This window comes from Carassius auratus, chromosome 7 (assembly GCF_003368295.1).
Source record: "Carassius auratus strain Wakin chromosome 7, ASM336829v1, whole genome shotgun sequence".
NCBI classification, from domain to species: domain Eukaryota; kingdom Metazoa; phylum Chordata; class Actinopteri; order Cypriniformes; family Cyprinidae; genus Carassius; species Carassius auratus.
Genome location: NC_039249.1, coordinates 10,317,699 through 10,336,927, shown reverse-complemented (window position 1 = coordinate 10,336,927; position 19,229 = coordinate 10,317,699). Strand labels below are relative to the sequence as shown.

Here is a 19,229-nt window from a genome sequence, read left to right as displayed (position 1 = left end):
CTGCGCGCACACACACACACACACACACACAGACAGATCACGCTTCAAGCTCACAGCTTTCTTCACAAGAGCCCTGGTTAACCTCACTAACTTACAATTTCTGAATCCGAGTGAGCAGAGCCGAGAGAACGGCCTGAATCTCTGCTCCAGAACACGTGCAAACCACAGGATGCTTCTGAAGCTGAAGCTGCTCCGCCACGTACTGCAAACACACACACACACACACACACACTGCAGTACACATTTATACTGACAGACAGGATTTCTGCTTCATATAAAGCCTGTCCTTTTCTTTCTATTCATCAAACAATCCTGAAATAAATACATCACAGTTTCCACAAAATGTTTGGGCAGCACAATTGATTTCAACATTGATAATAATCAGAAATGTTTCCTGAGCAGCAAATCAGGACAATCTGCTTCACACACACACACACACACACACACACACGTACCTGTCCTTGCCAGTCTGTGCCATTGATTAGGATGAGACTTTCAGGAAGAGCAGCATCAGATAACAGAATCTGATTCAACTGATCATAGACGGCCTTCCTGAGGAGCTGCAAACACACACACACACACACACACACACATCCATAATTCACAGTGACTCTGCAGAACAAGATGAAGCACTGCATTAACATCTCTTATTTAAAAAGCAGAGGGAGCAGAGAGTCTGAGGAGAACTGTGTTTGGAGAAAGAGAGAGACCCTGTGTGCTCCTGTCATTAACAGCCACACATTACAGGAATAATTCACCCAAAATTAACATTTCCTGAAAATGTCCTCACCCCAAAGCCATCCAGGATGAAGTGGAGTTTGTTTCCTCATCAGAACTGATTTGGAGAAATGTAGCAATGCTCTGCAGTGAATGGGTGCCGTCAGAATGAGAGTCGGGTCTATAATCCATAATAACACTTCCTCCAGTGAATAAGTCTCCTGTTGTCTCTCACATCAAATGCATATTTCTCTCCCGATTCCAACAAGAAGATTATTTCACTGGAGGAAGCGTTATTATGGATTATGACGGAAGCAACGGTTTAAAGTTAAAAATGTCTCAATGATTTATTAGTTTCTTACAAACAAGCAGCTTTATTCTTCACAAGTCATTAACTGATGGACTGCAGTGCTGTGGATTATTGTGATGTTTTTATCAGCCGTTTAGACTCTCATTCTGACGGCACCCATTCACTGCAGAGCATCCATTGATGAAACACTGATGCAATGCTAGATTTCTCCAAATCTGTTCTGATGAAGAAACACAATCTACACCCTGGATGACCTGAGGGTGAGTAAAGTTTAGTTTCTGGCTGAGGAACAGATCGTGGCACCTGTGTGCTGTGTCCGAGCTCAGGCGATCTCTCGCTGTCCGAGCTGTTGGCTCGTTCACTCAGCGGTTTGGAGAGCTGGCGCTCTTTTAGAGGAGTGCAGCGCTTATGGGGTGTGTGTCCTCCGTCCAACCTACACACACACACACACACACACACACACACTACATCAATCTTGGGCTTTGTTGTCGCTGCATTATTTGTGCTTTTAACCTAGTAACATTATAAATGACATAAGCATCACTTTTGATCACTGTAATGGATCATTGGTGAATGCAAGTATTCGTTTCTTTAAAAACTTTTGAACGGTGTATTATATGACATTACCTGGGCGATGGCATGGACTGAAGCTCGCTCTTGCTGGTTTTTAGGGGTGTTCGTGGTTTTTCAGCCACAGACACTGTTATAGACGGCCCTACTTCACTGAACAACTCCTGATCGTTCAGATCCTACAAAACATGCACATGTTCAACACTAAAGAGCATTAGACTTCATAATGACCTAAAGAATTCAAGTCACGCAGAATCCCGGGGGAAATGCATGTTATATATACATTGAGGTCAGAAGTATTTGGACTTTCTCCGTGTCTTTGAACACGCTGGTGTTTTTAGTGTAAACCACAGCTTTGTGTCAAAGGTTTAGCTTGAAAAGCCTGCTTCTATAATCTTTTAAAAAACACGTACGAGTTTGATTTTTCTTACAATGTCAAAAAAAAAAAAGCAACTGCACATTTTCCAGTTTACGAAACCTTTGGAGTCTCAAATACTTCAAAATGCCATTTTCTTGAAACTACATAAAAGCCCTTGTCATGTGTCAAATGTTGTCCCAACCAGTCAAACACAAGTGCACATTGTTGAACTGTTAATGCTTCGTGAGTTCCCAGCATGCACTGAATACATCATGCAGTTTCTGTAATAGGATTACCTTATATGATTCTTTACAGTGTATGTAAATGTAAATGCATGCATTAAGCAGGGGTTATTATAATGAAATGCTGGTAAAATGAGAAGTGTGATGCTGTGTGTTTGTGCAGATGTGAGAGTGATTCTCACCAGTGTGTCCGTCTCAGACAGAGGCTCGTCCAGCGTGCGGCTGCGAGAGGGCTTGACCTTATCAGATTCTCCCTGGTGGACACACACAGGAACTACAATCACTAACACACACACTCACACACACACCTGAGCTGTCTGGACACCATCAACCCTCAGCAGAGCCACCCATGCAGTTACACCACAGCTAGTGATGCTTAATCGCATGCAAAATAAGTTTTTGTTTACATAATATATATGTGTGTACTGTGTATATTTATTATGTATATAGATACAAACATGCATGTATATATTTAATAAAAAATATGTTGTTTGTATATTAAATATATTTGTATACAATGTAAAACATAGGAATATAAATGTATATACATGTGTGTGTGTTTCTATACATATACACATAAAAAATACATGAATATGTAAACAAAGACTTTTATTTTGCATTTAATTAATTTACTAAAATAATTACAGGTAATGAATAAAAAAGTAATGAAGACAATATAACGGATAAACTTTTTTATAAATAAAAGTAAAAACTCCAAAAATAAAAACTAACAATATAATACAAAAAATGATGAGGACAAAAAAAGTTTTAACCCTTTACAATCCATGGCGAACTACATATAAACTAAAATATATAAAATATATATAAAAAATGTAATTCTAAAAATATAAATATCCTTTAAAATTGTATATCAGAAATATTCTAAATAATTTAAATAATAGTTTAAATGTTCCTAAAAATCATACAACCCCTGACTGATTCTTTATGTTTATTCAGAGCATTTGACAGACTGATAGAAACAGACAGAAAAACCCAAAAGTGTCTTCAAACTACGTGTTGTTACAGAAAGAAAAGACACGTTTACACAGTATATACAATATACAGAGTCGTGCTTTACACACATGCGGTGCTTCCAGAGGACGTCTCGGTCTGATCTGTCTGTGTCTGTTCGAGAGAGGAGTGTTTTGTGATCTGTACTCACAAGACTGAAGGGCTCTCGGCTCAGACTGCCTTTACTGTTCAAGCTGCCGATCTCCGTCTGAGAGCTGGACTGGGACATTCCCTCGAAGAACGGCCTGTGACCGACACAGAGACACAGAGAGAGGCTCTAGACAGGGTGTCAGCACACAGGGCGAGCAGCAGGGGGCGCCGCAGACTCACGCTCACCTGAGTTTGGGTTTGGGAGTGCTGAGGATGCTGTCGGTCTCCTCCATCTCCGGCCCGCTGTCGCTGGGGTTGTACATCTCCAGACTGTCATAGAGCTCGTCCAGATCCTCCTCCACCTCCTGGATCTGCTCACGGGACACGTGCTCCAGCCCGAAACCCACCTGCACCACAGACACAGCACACACCGATTGAGACGAATAACAGCCCAGAGGTGAGAAATAAACATAGCAATATTCATAAGAAATATATACATCTGAAAGGTATTCAATTGCTAGTATTACTATTATGAACTGAACTGCATTTAGTTTTAGATTTTGCATTTTTAATTTAATTAAGCTTTATTGTTATTGCAGAATTTTTTAAAAATTTTGTTTCATTTTCTTTTAAAGTATAATCTAGCCAAAAATGTAAATTCTGTTATTATATACATATTTTTCCCCGTCTTTTTGAGGATGATGTGAAAACGGAAAGGTGTTGGAATAAAAAAAATAAAAACAAGGTTTGACTTGCATCCAGCGAGATGTTTTATATTTCCAGTCTTCATTTTAAATTTAGAGATTTGTAATGTGCTTTTTTTATATTTCTATATAGACTTATTTATTTTTATTTATTTTATTATATCTTTCAGTCCTTTAACTTGAACGTATTTTATTTCACTTAGTTGCCAAGGCAATATTTCTAATGTTTGCTTCAGTTTCTCAAGTGTTCCATCTAATATTTATATTTTTCTTTAATTTTATTTCAGTTAATGAAAACATTTTTTATAATAGTTTTAATTGTACTTTTAGATACCAAAAACAGCGAAAATTAAGGTCAGTAATTTTATTTTCTTTAGTAATTTTAATACTTCTGTGTATTTCAGTTTCTTTTTGAATTTTTTTAAAGGCACAGTACAACCAAAAAACTGAAATTGTGTTATTATTTAGAGATGCGTATAATAAACCAATAATCCCTGTGTAGCCGTGGTTTACAGTGAATTTATAACAGCTAAGGGCCGTTGTTAGGCCGATTCAGCGGTTATAAATTCACTGTAAACCATTGCTTCAAGAGACTTTTTGCTTTTATAAAACGGTTATTCCATATACATAGTAAGGTTTCACAGAATAAAACAGAGCAAATAGAGTCTAATGATATAAATATAAACAGTATTCCTCCACCGAACAAACTAGTTCCTCAGAAACAGTTGTGGTTCTAACAAACCGGTTGCTAAGCAACACACAGAAGTAAACAAATGTGTTTGTTTGAAGAGTAATTTAAAACCGCTTTGAACGCAGCTCAGCCAATCAGAATCAAGGAGCGGAACTCTCAGTTTTGTAAGCAGTATCGAGCTGCTGGAGATAATAAGATCGATCACAGACATATTTCATCAGCAGACGTTACCTCATCAGACACCTTAAACCGCTTCAGCAGAGCCACAAACTTCTGCTTGATGTTCGGTTGCTGGAGAAAAAGAACAATAACACAACTCCAGCACAATTCAGATAAATACTCTGTCAGTATAAAGCTTGATGTCAACATCAGATCAGAAGTGATCCTATCTTCAGTCTTGAAGCACACTGTGAATGATTCATCGGAGCATGTAGTTATGAAGAAAAATGAGATGAGAAATATTACAGCAAAATGTAGGATTTTTTACTTTTAAAGTAAGATAAAGTGCTAGAAAAGTGGCCTCTTTAATGAAAATGGTGCGTGTTAAATGGAGCTCAGTGCGGTCATTCATATCCATTAACACAGCGGTGCAGTGTGTGTGTGTGTGTGTGTGTGTGTGTGTGTGTGTGTGTGTGTGTGTGTGTCTTACTCTGGTAATGGAGGCGTTTGAAGTGAGTTTGCGTCTGGGTTTCTTCTTCCTCACCTCGTCCTCTTCATCATCTAGATACTGAAACACACACATAAGCCATTAAACACTCGTTGTGTGTGTGCATTCAGCCCTAAACACACGCACACACACACACACACACACACACACACACACAAACACACATACACCCTACAATATAGCTTCAAATGCAATAAGAACTACCAGAAGCAAACCAAAAGCAGAATTTCAATCAAAATATGAATTTGAAACATAGAAATATTAAATTCTAAGAAATGTATATAAACCCCTGCAAGTGTAGGTTTATTAATCATTATTATCAGTTCAAACTTAAATATGTTGTCTACATTTTCCAGAACGCTCAAATTTACCCCCAATATTCTGTATATCTGAAAACAACAGGGCAGATTTGACAACAATGACGTATTTAATTGGAAATATGTCTAAAAAATAAATTTAACAAATCCAAGAATGAAGATAAATAAATGGCACATTGTGGGGCAATAAATTTATATTTTTTTAAACGTAATTCATTTATTTAATCAATAGATTTATACAAAATGTACTTTAATCTTATAATTTAATTAATTTTTATTTTAAGCAAATTATAAAATACAATAAAAATTGTTATATATATATATATATATATATATATATATATATATATATATATATATATATATATATATATATATATATTAAACACATTTTTTATTCTACTAAATTAAAATCATTAATTTTAAAATATATATTTAAAATGGGTTAATTATTAAAAATTCGTAATTGATCAAACACAGTGGACGCACATGGTGGACGGGGTCGTCGCTGCCCTCCTGCTCAGACGAGTAACTCTCCTCCTCTTCCTCCGAGTAGTTATCAATGTCTGGAGAACGATCTGAGCCCAAAGATAAAGAACAAAACGTGATTCACACTGAGCTGAGCAGCAGATGACGTCACATGACTCTGGAACCCTGGGCTGTGATTGGTCGCTCGTGTCTCACCGTTCATCTTGGCTTTGGGTCCCTCGCGGTCGATGGGCTGACTGGACAGAGAATAGACCCGGATCTCAGCCACGGGGACGGACACCTCCTTCAGCTGACTGTGCAGACTCAGGACCTGAGCGCCTTCGCTGGGGTGCTGCATCACCTGACCACACCAGAGAACAAGTCATGAGGAGCACACGCAGATGGAGAAGGGTTTGGGGATGGGGTGCTCCTCACCTCGGCCATGTTGATGAGGCCGAGCGCCAGCGTCTTGTAGCCAAGGATGGTCCTGTTCTTGTACCTCTTCCTCCTCTGCAGCATGATCTGCAGCTTGTTGGCGTCTCGTTTCAGGAAGTGAGGATACTGTGAGGACACAGAGAGGCGTCTGAGCACAGCTTTGAGACGATGGGCTCGTGAGGAGCTGTGCTGACTCTCACCTGTAAGGAGAACGTGAGCTGCAGGTCTGTTTCGGTTTGACCGCTCGATGGCAGCAGGATCTCGTTTGATCGGAGGATTCGCTTCGAGCCCTGAGGGAACAAACATCAGACGGAGAACACTGTGAGAGGTTTGCGAAAGTAGTCTCTTCTGCTTATCAAGACTGCATTTATCTGATCAAAATTTTAAATATTATTACAAATTAAAAAAGCTAATGTCTGTGTGAGTATCTTTTAAAATATAATTTATTCCTGTGATCAAAGCTGTATTTTCAGCATCATTATGATCTTCAGAAATCAGTCTAATATGCTGATTTGCTGCTTAAGATTATTATTTAAAAATACATAAAATAATTATTTAAAACAGAAATATTCTGTAACACCACACTGTCACTTTTGATTATTGTAAAAGCATATTTGCGGAGTAAAAATACTGATTTCTTGCCAAATAGCTAAATAAAGCTAAATATTTTTTTTTTTTTTTACAGAATAACAAATATATATATATATATATATATATATATATATATATATATATATATATATATATATATATATATATATATATATATATATATATATATATATACACATATATATATATATATATATATTTCTTTTTCAAACATTATACATGTTTTTACTGTCAGGAAGAAATATGTAAAATAAAATATATATAAAAAATGTACTGAAATAAAAACTTAATATTAAAAGTAAATAAAAAAACTACTTAAAATAATATTTTTAAATATTTTTATAAATAAATACAATTACAAAAACATTTTTTTTATTAATTTTAAACAATCATTTAAAATCAAAACCTTTTGTAACATTATAAATAAATTAACAAATACAAAATGTAGAATTTTTTACACAAATAATATTTTGAAATAGAAATCGTATGTAATATTACGTATGTTTTTTATTTTTTATAAATCTAATTAATGTTGAATAAACCTTTCTTAAATAAAAGTTTGGAAAATAAATAAATTAAATGTAATTTTTAAAAATGCACACACACACACACACACACGTTGGTAATTTGAATAGAAACTGAATTTGTAGCGTGTGATATCAGGATTTGATTGGATCCTAAAGAGTGTGCTGTGATATTATTGGCTGATATTATTCAGCAGTTATTTCAGATGAGTGCACTGATGAAGAGTTCACTAAATAAGAAGAAAATAATGAGTGAAGGAGGAGTCACCTGCAGTTTGACAGCGATGACCACAGACGTCAGGTCTTTATCCAGCTCCTTCAGCATCACCAGCTTCTTCAGAGTCAGATTGAAGAGTCTGCACACAACACAGCTCAATATCAGCACTGAAGACAGCTGTCAATCAATCACTTCTACTGCCACTGATGCAGTTCTGACGTCAGGGAAGGTTAAAGAGTCCAAGATACTGACCACACACACACACACAACTGTCTGGACAGATATAAGCAGTCAGTGTGTTTGATTATTGCTTCAGTTCACTCGACTGTAAAGCTGCGCTTGCAACACAACAAACCAACAAAGAATCGAACCCACAGCATCAGGTCAGAGGTCACTGGTGCTTTCAGCGATTCACTCCTCAACACTGAGTGTCCAAACTTTTGGTCTGTACTGTATATATACATACAAACTGACAAATATCTGATCTACATCAGATATCTACAAATATTTTAAAATCTGGAAATATTTAGAAAATCCAGTATTTTTATTTGAACGGTGTGTTTTAAAAGGACATTCCCAGACTGTATCTTTCCAGGGTTTCTGCTGACAGCGGTAATGATGGGTTTGTGTCCTGAAATCAGTCTAATTAAACAGGCGACTAATCAACCCCACACAGACACCAGCTCCTGAGAGCAGGCTGTGATTTCCTGCTACAGTCCCATTAAATCACATCACAGTAACAGACGGCTCTGATCCAGACTCAAACACTCACAGCCAACAAACCCTGCATTAATCCTGATCCAAACTGAGCTGTGCTCCGGTGTTTGTGCAGATGTTCCCGACCGAAGCGGAGCGACGCCATCAAACGGCCTTCTGGGAGATTCATGGCACGGTTTGAGAGAAACGAACCAGAACTAGAAGCGTCTGCCAGCAGCGTCTCCGAAGCTCGGAGGCTTTTACTGTAAAAAACTGTACTACTAAACGATGCAATGTTAAATAATCATTTCACAATATTTATTAAAAGAAGCCTAAACAATATGAAATGCTTTTGTGCATCGATTTTAGAACCGCGATTGTGGCAGGCAAATATAATAATAATAATAATAATAATAATAACATTTGTTATATTAAAATATAATAATCAGCACCATTTTATAAAATATAATTATTAAAATGCTTTTGTGCATCATTGTGAACATTATAAATGCTGATAAAAATATTAAAATAAATAAAAAACATTATCATTATCCTTACATTATTATATAAAATATAATTAGTTAAGATTAAATTATCCTATAAATTTCATCGAATAATATTAAAGCAAATAATAATCAAAACTATTTTATAAAACATAGTCATTTAAATACTGCTGTGCATCATTTTCAACTATATAAATGGATGGTTTTATTGTTTACGTGCTGCAAATAATACTTAAACACTAATAATAATAATAATCATCATCATTCAAAACAACTGTATAAAATATAATTATTGAAACACTGCCTTGCTGAATTGTTAACCATATAAATGATGGTTTATTGTGTTTTATTGTCTAGCTTTACACAAGATTCATAATAATAATAGTAATAAATATCCAAACAATGACTTATAAACTATAAAGAGTGAAGTGCAGTGGCTGAGGTTTGTTATGAAGTTGGGAAATGACTGGAGACAGGAAATAGATCGGTCAAAGCCTCTGCACTTCCCTTTCATCCTCTTTCACTTCCTGTTCTGTGTTCTCCTCGTGTTACAAACAGGACACAATCACACCAATCATCTCCTGTTGTCTTCGAAACGACAAGACCTCATTTAAGACCTACAGGTGAAGCCTCATAAATCAATGTGTGTGTGTGTGTGTGTGTGTGTGTGTGTGTGTGTGTGTGTGTGTGTGTGTGTGCATGCAGAAATAATATGAACACACAACTGACTGAGCAGCGAGAAGCTTTATCCTCATCAGCCTCACTGATGAGAAAGTGTGTGTGTGTGTGTGTGTGTGTGTGTGTGTGTGTGTGTGTGTGTGTGATCAGTATGCAGGTCACATACTCACACAGACACAGAGAAACTGCAGGAGCACAATACACTGCCAATGCTAAACACACACAAACACACACACACACACTGGTACTTTCCATTGACGTTTGTTTTTATGCAGAGCTAATGACAGTTTCTCTCCTCTAAGCCCACCCTACATCAAACCTCAGACAAACCTTTATTACATTCATATCAGCTTTCAAGCCGTCTAAGACTATTGGCTGATCTCCACACACACACACACACACACACACACACACAGCACTGATTAGAAACGAGAGCAGATGTGATTAGCATGGACTCCTTCAGCTGCTCCAGACGAGGTCTTTTCTGTCCTGAAGAGTCGAAACAAAGCTAACGTTCAGGCAGAAATGCATCGATGCACCACAGTCTGACAACAAAAATACTCAATGCATTAATTGCACAGTTTAATAAATCATCTAACTACTAAAAATGACCCAGTGTGTAACAGAGATCACCTCAGACTATACACAGCACGCTGACAGCGAGAGACTCAGATCAGAACAAGTTATTGCATGACATAGATCTGTAACATGATCTGAGTGAAAACAGTTGTGTTCAGACGGAGGTCTAAAGATGATCAGAGCCGTTTTGGTGAAAATCAGACGAATTGTCTAAGAGGAGTATGTATGCGTTTATATAGTATATGAGTGATGTCAAACGATTAATCGCATACTAAATAAAAGTTTTTGTTTGCATAATATGTGTGTGTTCTGGGTATATTTATAGAGTATAATAAATGTATATATTTTACATGTATTTAGATGTCTAATTTAAAAAAATATATCTTTTATATTATATAAAAATATACTAAATATATAAACATGCATGTGTGTATTTATATATACAAAGCACAGTACACCTACATATATTATGTAAATAAAACATTTATTTTGTATGAGATTAATCGTAATTAATAATTTGACAGCACTAATATATCATTTTTTTTCAGAAAAAAAATATTAAATGGCAGGAAAATATTTACTACAGATGACAACTGATTCAACATGAGCCAAGTATTTTGTTTCTAGCCCAAGTTAGCATAAACATGAGTGTGACTTTGGCCTGTTGGTGGCGCTAGAAGGTTTGAGTTAGAGACTCCAGATTTGCAGGGGTTAATGTTCAGACTGTCCTCTATCTGTGTGCCAACTTTCATAACTCTACCACAAACAGTTCTGCCAGGAGGAAGAGGAAGAAACAGCTCAGAAAACCTCACTAATTAAATATAAAGTTACATATAGACACCAAAAAACAAAGACAATATTAAAATAAAGTAAATGATGTCAGGATTTTCATTCTTGGGAGATCGGTCCCTTTAAGGTATTGATTTAGGATCAATACTAAGGTACTGGTGTCACAGCAAAAAGAACATTTCGATACTGAGCCAAACCCAATGTGTGTGTGTGTGTGTGTGTGTGTGAGAGATCCAATTTATTTTTTGAATACAGAGTGAATTGATCCAGCTCTCTCTCATTAGCACTTTAGCTCTGAGCTGGTGCCTCACACACACACACACACACACACACAGAGAGAGAGATGTGTTCAGCTGCAGTAAATCACTGATCACCATCACACCAGAACGAGACCCGTGACGTAAAACAAGTGATTTCACATCTCTCAGATCACTCACGCTGCTCAGACTGCACCTGGACACACCTGAGTTATGAGTTTCCCATCAGGCATCTCTCAGCGGGACATTCCTGTGTTACTGAGCGAGATTCTTCTGAAGAACACTTCTCAGTCCTGCAGACGTCAGGCAGACTGCACCCAAATAATGGGGCTTTAGTTTTAAAACATCTAGAATATATTTCTAAAGCATGCTTGCTCTTTACTATTACATATTATTTTTTATGTTTTATAAAAACATTACATTTGTCCAGAAATGTCTATATCTACAGTATTTCACAGAAATATATATATTCTTCTAATATTCAGAAATTCAGCTTTACATCGTAGGAATAAATGGCATTTTAAAATATATTAAAATATAAAACCATCTTTTTAAATTACAATAATATTTCACAATTCTACTGCATTTGCTATATTTTTGATCAAATAAATGCAGTCTTGATGAGCAGAAGAACTTTCTTTAAAAACATTAAAAATCTTACTGTGATCACAAACTTATATAATTTGTATATATATAATTGGAAAAGTAATATTTAAAATACAATATGGTACAGGCCTTCAATCACACGTCTTTAAAATAAAGTCAACAGCAATACTTCAACATCAGGTGGTGAACAGGATGTGATGTCACGGGAGATTAAGTATCTAATGGATCGGTCAGTCATTTTGCCACTTCCTCTTCCTGTCGGCTCGTGCCTCCTCTCTGTGTGTGTCACATCATGAAGGAGAACGTTTCCTCCAGCATCTGAGCTGACACTCAACAGCTGATGAGACCACACGAGCCAGTGGTGCTGAGGACAGAGATTACATCACAGCTGATGAGAGCCTGCACCCTCCTCATCATCATCTTCATCATCATCGTCGTCATCGGACGCTCAGGACAGGTCTGAGATCAGTGCTGCTTCAAGCATGTCTAAACTGAGACTGACGTGTCTGAGACGGGTTTGGGTGAAGATGACAGAAGAGCTCAGACCAGAATTACTCTACTGTGTGTGTGTGTGTGTGTGTGTTTGAACCCCACGGGAACAATCAAATGATCCTGCAATTTAGTGGTCATGCTGTGAAGACAATAGGCCTTCAGTCGACCGCTGTGGAGAACTGTGTGTGTGTGTGTGTGTGTGTGTGTGTGTGTTTGAGAGAGAAAGATTGACTCGGTTTGTTTACGTTCTTTGCGAATGAAAATCAATATGCAGTTGATGCAGATAATTTCTTAGAGCTTTAATTTATTTCTTTGTGTGTGTGTGTGTGTGTGTGTGTGTGTGTGTGGTTAAAAAAGGGTTTCCAGACCTGGGCATGAAACTCATCTCTCTTCATTTGAGGTGTGCTATTACTTTATTATGATTTCCAAACAAGTCCCACAGATTTAGATCGAAGGAAAGGTGCAAATCTAGAGACCAGGGCAAAGACTTGAGGGTGATTTTGTATTTTGTCACATGGGTCCGGATGTTACCACCCAAAACACCCGAGCAAAGAAGATTGTGAGACATTGACAAAAAGTGGTACCTCAGTTTTTGAGGATATTTTCCCCAATATCAATAAAGAAGATAACGCTGAGAGTGTTTTTATGATGCTATTCAGGCCGATGATGTTAAAACTGACAGTGATTGATGAATGGATCATTTGATGATTATTAATTGATGATTACTCAACAGATTAAACTCGGTTTGTTTGATGCACACATGTTCTGCTCCGGCTTTGATTGGAACCATTTTCATTGGTAAATTGGAAAAAAAAGTCAACATTGAGTCTAAAATGTAACTCACGCCCCTAGTACCCAGAAACCCCCCGAAGGAAGATAGCAGGAGTGTTTGAGATTGAACACTTCACTCTTAATAAACAAACGAAACAAAAACTCTCTCTCCTCATTGTGTTTATCAGACACAATCTCTCATTCTTCATCTCGCGACGAGTCTGTCTCAACTAATCAAACCACTGGCCACAATCCAGATCTTGCACAACTCTCTCTCACACACACACACACACACACACACACACACACACACACACACACACACACACACACACACGTCATGACATTTTTCTTGATGGGATACATCTCATACCAAACTCCTCCAACTCTTGCTCCAGGCATGTGTGTGTGTGTGTGTGTGTGTGTGTGTGTGTTTGTTTGTTTGTTTATGTGTGTGTGAAAAATCACTAACAAGATCCCATAATCTCATTATGTACAAATATAACATATAGTTAGATAATGGAAAGTTTGTGGTTTGTTTCTCCTAAAAATAAATATAGCAGTCATCTCAAAAGACTTTTCTCAAGATCTTCAGAAGAAACTTCTCAAACTCAAACAGCAAAGTCTGCAATCACAACATCTGGATATGAACCCATCACTCCTCCTCAAATCATGTTTCTGGAGACTCTAACTGGACGTCAGTCACTGACAGATGAGAGACTATTTTTAATTTATACTTCTTAGAAATGTTAGGAGAAACATCTGAGATCAGGCTGAAGGTCATGTGAACGACACTCCCACGTGTCTCTGCTCGCTGTTTCACAACCGCATACCTCACTCACCACAGAAAAACATGTTCACACACACACACACACACACACACACACACACACACACACACACACACACACACACACAAACATGCAAATTACAAAACTTCAATTTGTGCATTTTTAACACAGTCAATGCAAAATTTCAATATATTGCCTTAATGCCTCGTCTGGAAACGTAAGCAGACACAGATTTGAAAGTTCACTGAAGTCAAATGAAGGCGCTGCTAGTTTTGTTTTTAAGGTGTTTTTGGATGTTTAGGGAATATCGAAGATGTTTCTAGGATTTTCTATGAGCTTGATAGGATATGAATCAACAGACAGACATAATATAACATCATCCCGCACAACGCACTCACATAATCAGTTAGAAAGCCCTGTGTTTGTCCAGAGGTACAGAAGTGTGTTACTCAGTGAAATCTGAAGCGTGGTCAGTGTGAACAGGTTGACAGATGATAAGAGATCCCAGACGCTCTCCATGACGACATCTGCTCCTGTTCTCACCAAACCTGCCAAACCTTCATTCATGTGCAGAATGCAGATGCCAAGATGAGACGCACCTCACACACACACACACCACTCACTCTTCTTACTATTATTAATTCCTCATTGTCATTAGGATTTGTCCCCAAAACCTTCAAACTGGCTGTTATTAAGCCTCTCATCAAAAAACCACAACTTGACCCCAAAGAACTAGTTAATTATAGATCAATCTCGAATCTCCCTTTTCTGTCCAAGATACTAGAAAAGGTGGTATCCTCAGGAAAAATGGTATATGTGAGGATTTCCAGTCAGGATTTAGACCGTATCATAGTACTGAGACTACTATCCTTTTCATCTGATCGTGGTTGTATCTCTCTATTAGTTTTATTGGATCTTAGTGCTGCGTTTGACACAATTGACCACAACATTCTTTTACATAGACTTGTACACTTTGTTAGCATTAATGGAAATGCATTGGCATGGTTTAAATCGTACTTCTATGACCACCATCAGTTGGAGTACCTCAAGGCTCAGTACTAGGGCCGCTACTCTTCACGCTTTATATGTTACCCTTGGGAGACAGGAAACATGGTGTTAGCTTTCACTGTTATGCTGATGATACTCAGCACTATATTTCTTCGCGGCCTGGTGAAACACACCAATTTTAAAAACTAATGGAATGCATAGTAGATATAAAAAACTGGATGACAAGTAATTTCTTACTGCTAAATTCAGAAAAAACAGAGGTGTTAATCATAGGGCCTAAAAACTCTGCTTGTAATAACCTAGAACACTGTCTAAGACTTGATGGTTGCTCTGTCAATTCTTCGTCATCAGTTAGGAACCTAGGTGTTCTTTTTTATTGCAATATTTCCTTAGAAAGCCACGTTTCTAGCATTTGTAAAACTGCATTTTTCCATCTCAAAAATATATCTAAATTACGGCCTATGCTCTCAATGTCAAATGCAGAAATGTTAATCCATGCATTAATGACCTCAAGGTTAGATTATTGTAATGCTTTATTGGGTGGTTGTTCTGCACGCTTAGTAAACAAACTACAGCTAGTCCAAAATACAGCAGCAAGAGTTCTTACTAGAACCAGGAAGTATGACCATATTAGCCCGGTCCTGTCCACACTGCATGGCTCCCTATCAAACATCGTATAGATTTTAAAATATTGTTTATTACTTATAAAGCCCTGAATGGTTTTGCACCTCAGTATTTGAATGAGCTCCTTTTACATTATAATCCTCTACGTCCGCTACATTCTCAAAACTCAGGCAATTTGATAATACCTAGAATATCAAAATCAACTGCGGGCAGCAGATCCTTTTCCTATTTGGCGCCTAAACTCTGGAATAACCTACCTAACATTGTTCGGGCGGCAGACACACTCTTGCAGTTTAAATCTAGATTAAAGACCCATCTCTTTAACCTGGCTTACAAATAATATACTAATATGTTTTTAATATCCAAATCCGTTAATTTTTATCCGGATTTTTAGGCTGCATTAATTAGGTAAACCGGAACCGGGAACACTTCCCATAACACCCGATGTACTTTCTACATCATTAGAAGAATGGCATCTACGCTAATATTAGTCTGTTTCTCTCTTATTCCGAGGTCACCGTAGCCACCAGATCCAGTCTGTGTCCAGATCAGAGGGTCACTGCAGTCGCCCGGATCCAGTACGTATCCAGACCAGATGGTGGATCAGCACCTAGAAAGGACCTCTACTGCCCTGAAAGACAGCGGAGACCAGGACAACTAGAGCCCCAGATACAGATCCCCTGTATCTGCCTTGTCTCAGAGGAGCACCAGGACAAGACCACAGGAAACAGATGATTCTTCTGCACAATCTGACTTTGCTGCAGCCTGGAATTGAACTACTGGTTTCGTCTGGTCAGAGGAGAACTGGCCCCCAACTGAGCCTGGTTTCTCCCAAGGTTTTTTCTCCATTCTGTCACCGATGGAGTTTCGGTTCCTTGCCGCCGTTGCCTCTGGCTTGCTTAGTTGGGGTCACTTCATCTACAGCGATATCATTGACTTGATTGCAAATAAATGCACAGACACTATTTAAAATGAACAGAGATGACATCACTGAATTCAATGATGAACTGCCTTTAACTATCATTTTGCATCATTGACACACTGTTTTCCTAATGAATGTTGTTCAGTTGCTTTGACGCAATGTATTTTGTTTAAAGCGCAATATAAATAAAGGTGACTTGACTTGACTTGACTCACTCACAGGTAATAATGAAAGAGGGAAGTAGCTGGTCAAACACACAGGAGCTGGTCAGGTTCTTAATGGATGCTGTACAACAGAGCCGCAGTCTTCAGCGTCCTGACAGACTCTCGCTCCTCTGTAATAACCCCGTCCCATCAAAGCAGCACTCGCGGCGAGGACGAGTCTGTTCCTTCACGTCCTCCACGGTGATCTGCACACGAGTCCAGCTCATATCCCCAGACACCCTAACACCCCGCCGGCCATCTCTCTCTCTCTCTCACACACACACACACACCATTCCTGCTGACTTGGACAGGCACACACACTTCAAAAGGGTTTATTTGTGTCTTTGGCCCCGTTTTCTGCTCCTGCATCGTCCTGACACTGAACTTTACTTTATTAGGTCTGTGAGGCTACAGTAACGTTAAAGAGATCAGTTTGTTTAGTTCTATTCATTCCATTCTGTTTGTTAGTTTGGATCAAAAACCTTAAAACAAAAATGAGAAAATCTTGCCTTAAAAACTAATTGAAATAAGCTGCAGTATTATTGAAATTGCTAAAAATAAAACCAATATAAAAATTAATACAAGCAAAATGGAACGATTGAAAAATAATAATAGATAATATTAAAAAAATGCATATGCTAAGATAAAATTATGAGAATTTTAGAACCAATTTTATTAAAATTAAGCATATAGACATCATAAAACACTAATTTGTGCAAATTGTTAAAAAAACTAACTGACATAAAACAGACATAAAACTACTTTTACAAACTATTTACAGAAATGTTTTTCCTACTGTCACTAGTTTAATGTTCTTAAGCTAATTACCGTAATTAAATATAATTTAATTTTTAAAGCACAACTTCAAATATACTTCATGATATTTGTTTTATTTATTTATTTTGGTATTGTTAAGACAAGAATGAGATTTATAGCAAATTACAGTAATGGGTAAAAGCGCTTGATTGTGAAAAATACATCTGAGACGTACGTCATACGTCTGTGCCCTTTCTGAGGGCTGTGTTCAGGACAGATAAGAGACCAGACGTCCACATGCAGCGGGACATCCCACACACTGAAACAACCTGTGACATCCATCAAAGTCTCGCTTCGCTTTCATTTTCTGAGCTTGACCTTAAAAACAGACTCCGTGACTGTTTACAATCCACACACTGCACTGGAGGACAGACACAGTCTAAAGTGTTATAAATAATACTAAAATAATGCTGTTGTAAATATTCTGATTTTCCAGTTAAAATAAATAGTTACATTTTATAAAAAATAAAAAAAGAATTATATTCAATGAAATATAAACTTATCCTGCTTGATCTGTCCGCTGCTTTTGACACTGTTAACCACCAGATGCTCATGTCAACCCTACTGGCACAGGAACCACACTCCAGTGGTTTGAGTCTTACCTATCAGATAGGTCCTTCAAAGTATTTTGGAGAAGTGAGGTGTCTGAGTCACAACATCTAACTACTGGGGTGCCTCAGGGCTCAGTTCTTGGACCACTTCCCTTCTCTGTCTACATGGAATAATTAGGTTCACACCAATCATAACTCCTCCAAAAACAGCTAGAAGCCTTGGAGTTATGATTGATGATCAGCTGACTTTCTCAGACCACATTGCTAAAACTGTCCGATCCTGCAGATTTGCTTTATTCAACATCAAGAAGATCAAACCCTTTCTTTCTGAACATGCTGCACAACTCCTTGTTCAAGCTCTTGTTCTGTCCAGGCTGGACTATTGCAATGCTCTCTTGGCAGGTCTTCCAGCCAGTTCTATCAAACCTTTACAATTAACCCAGAACGCGGCCGAAAATATTACACGTCACACCTCTGTTTATCAATTTGCACTGGCTTCCAATAGCTGCTTGCATAAAATTCAAGGCATTGATGTTTGCCTACAAAACTACCACTGGCTCTGCACCCATTTACCTCATTACTTAAGACTTGTGCCTCTAGAAGCTTGTGTTCTGCAAGTGAACGTCACTTGATTGTGCGATCCCAAAGAAGCACAGTCAACTTTTACGGACTTTTAAATTAAATGTTCCCTTCTGGTGGAATGACCTCCCCAACTCAATCCGAGCAGCTGAGTCCTTAGCCATCTTCAAGAATCGGCTTAAAACACATCTCTTCCATCTTTATTTGACCCTCGAACTTTAACACTCACGATTTTAATTATATTCTTTAAAAAAAAATTGTAATCTTTTTGTATTCTATCCATTTTCCTTCATTATTATACAATTATAAAAAAAAAGACCTCTAACACTAGCTTGCTCTATTCTTTTTCTTTTCTATCGGTTTTCTTTTTATTTATTATATTATTTAAAAGCACTTGCTACATGTACTGTGTTAAGCTAACTGAGACTTGT

The 19,229-nt window shown here is 37.5% G+C and overlaps 1 protein-coding gene across 1 annotated transcript in view; it reads right to left on the bottom strand.

Annotated features, from left to right (window-relative positions):
• The window catches only part of LOC113105855 (phosphofurin acidic cluster sorting protein 1-like), a 33,812-nt gene that overhangs the window by 6,855 nt on the left and 7,728 nt on the right, over positions 1-19,229 (bottom strand). The window contains exons 2-15 of the mRNA XM_026267206.1: positions 7,985-8,072; positions 6,781-6,870; positions 6,581-6,706; positions 6,362-6,506; positions 6,167-6,255; positions 5,343-5,420; positions 4,925-4,984; positions 3,545-3,705; positions 3,360-3,453; positions 2,380-2,451; positions 1,655-1,776; positions 1,331-1,460; positions 456-560; positions 96-202 (exon numbers count right to left, since the gene is read on the bottom strand). Of these exons, the coding sequence (XP_026122991.1) occupies positions 96-202; positions 456-560; positions 1,331-1,460; positions 1,655-1,776; positions 2,380-2,451; positions 3,360-3,453; positions 3,545-3,705; positions 4,925-4,984; positions 5,343-5,420; positions 6,167-6,255; positions 6,362-6,506; positions 6,581-6,706; positions 6,781-6,870; positions 7,985-8,072 (1,467 nt within the window). The remainder of the gene's footprint in view (positions 1-95; positions 203-455; positions 561-1,330; positions 1,461-1,654; positions 1,777-2,379; positions 2,452-3,359; positions 3,454-3,544; positions 3,706-4,924; positions 4,985-5,342; positions 5,421-6,166; positions 6,256-6,361; positions 6,507-6,580; positions 6,707-6,780; positions 6,871-7,984; positions 8,073-19,229) is intronic.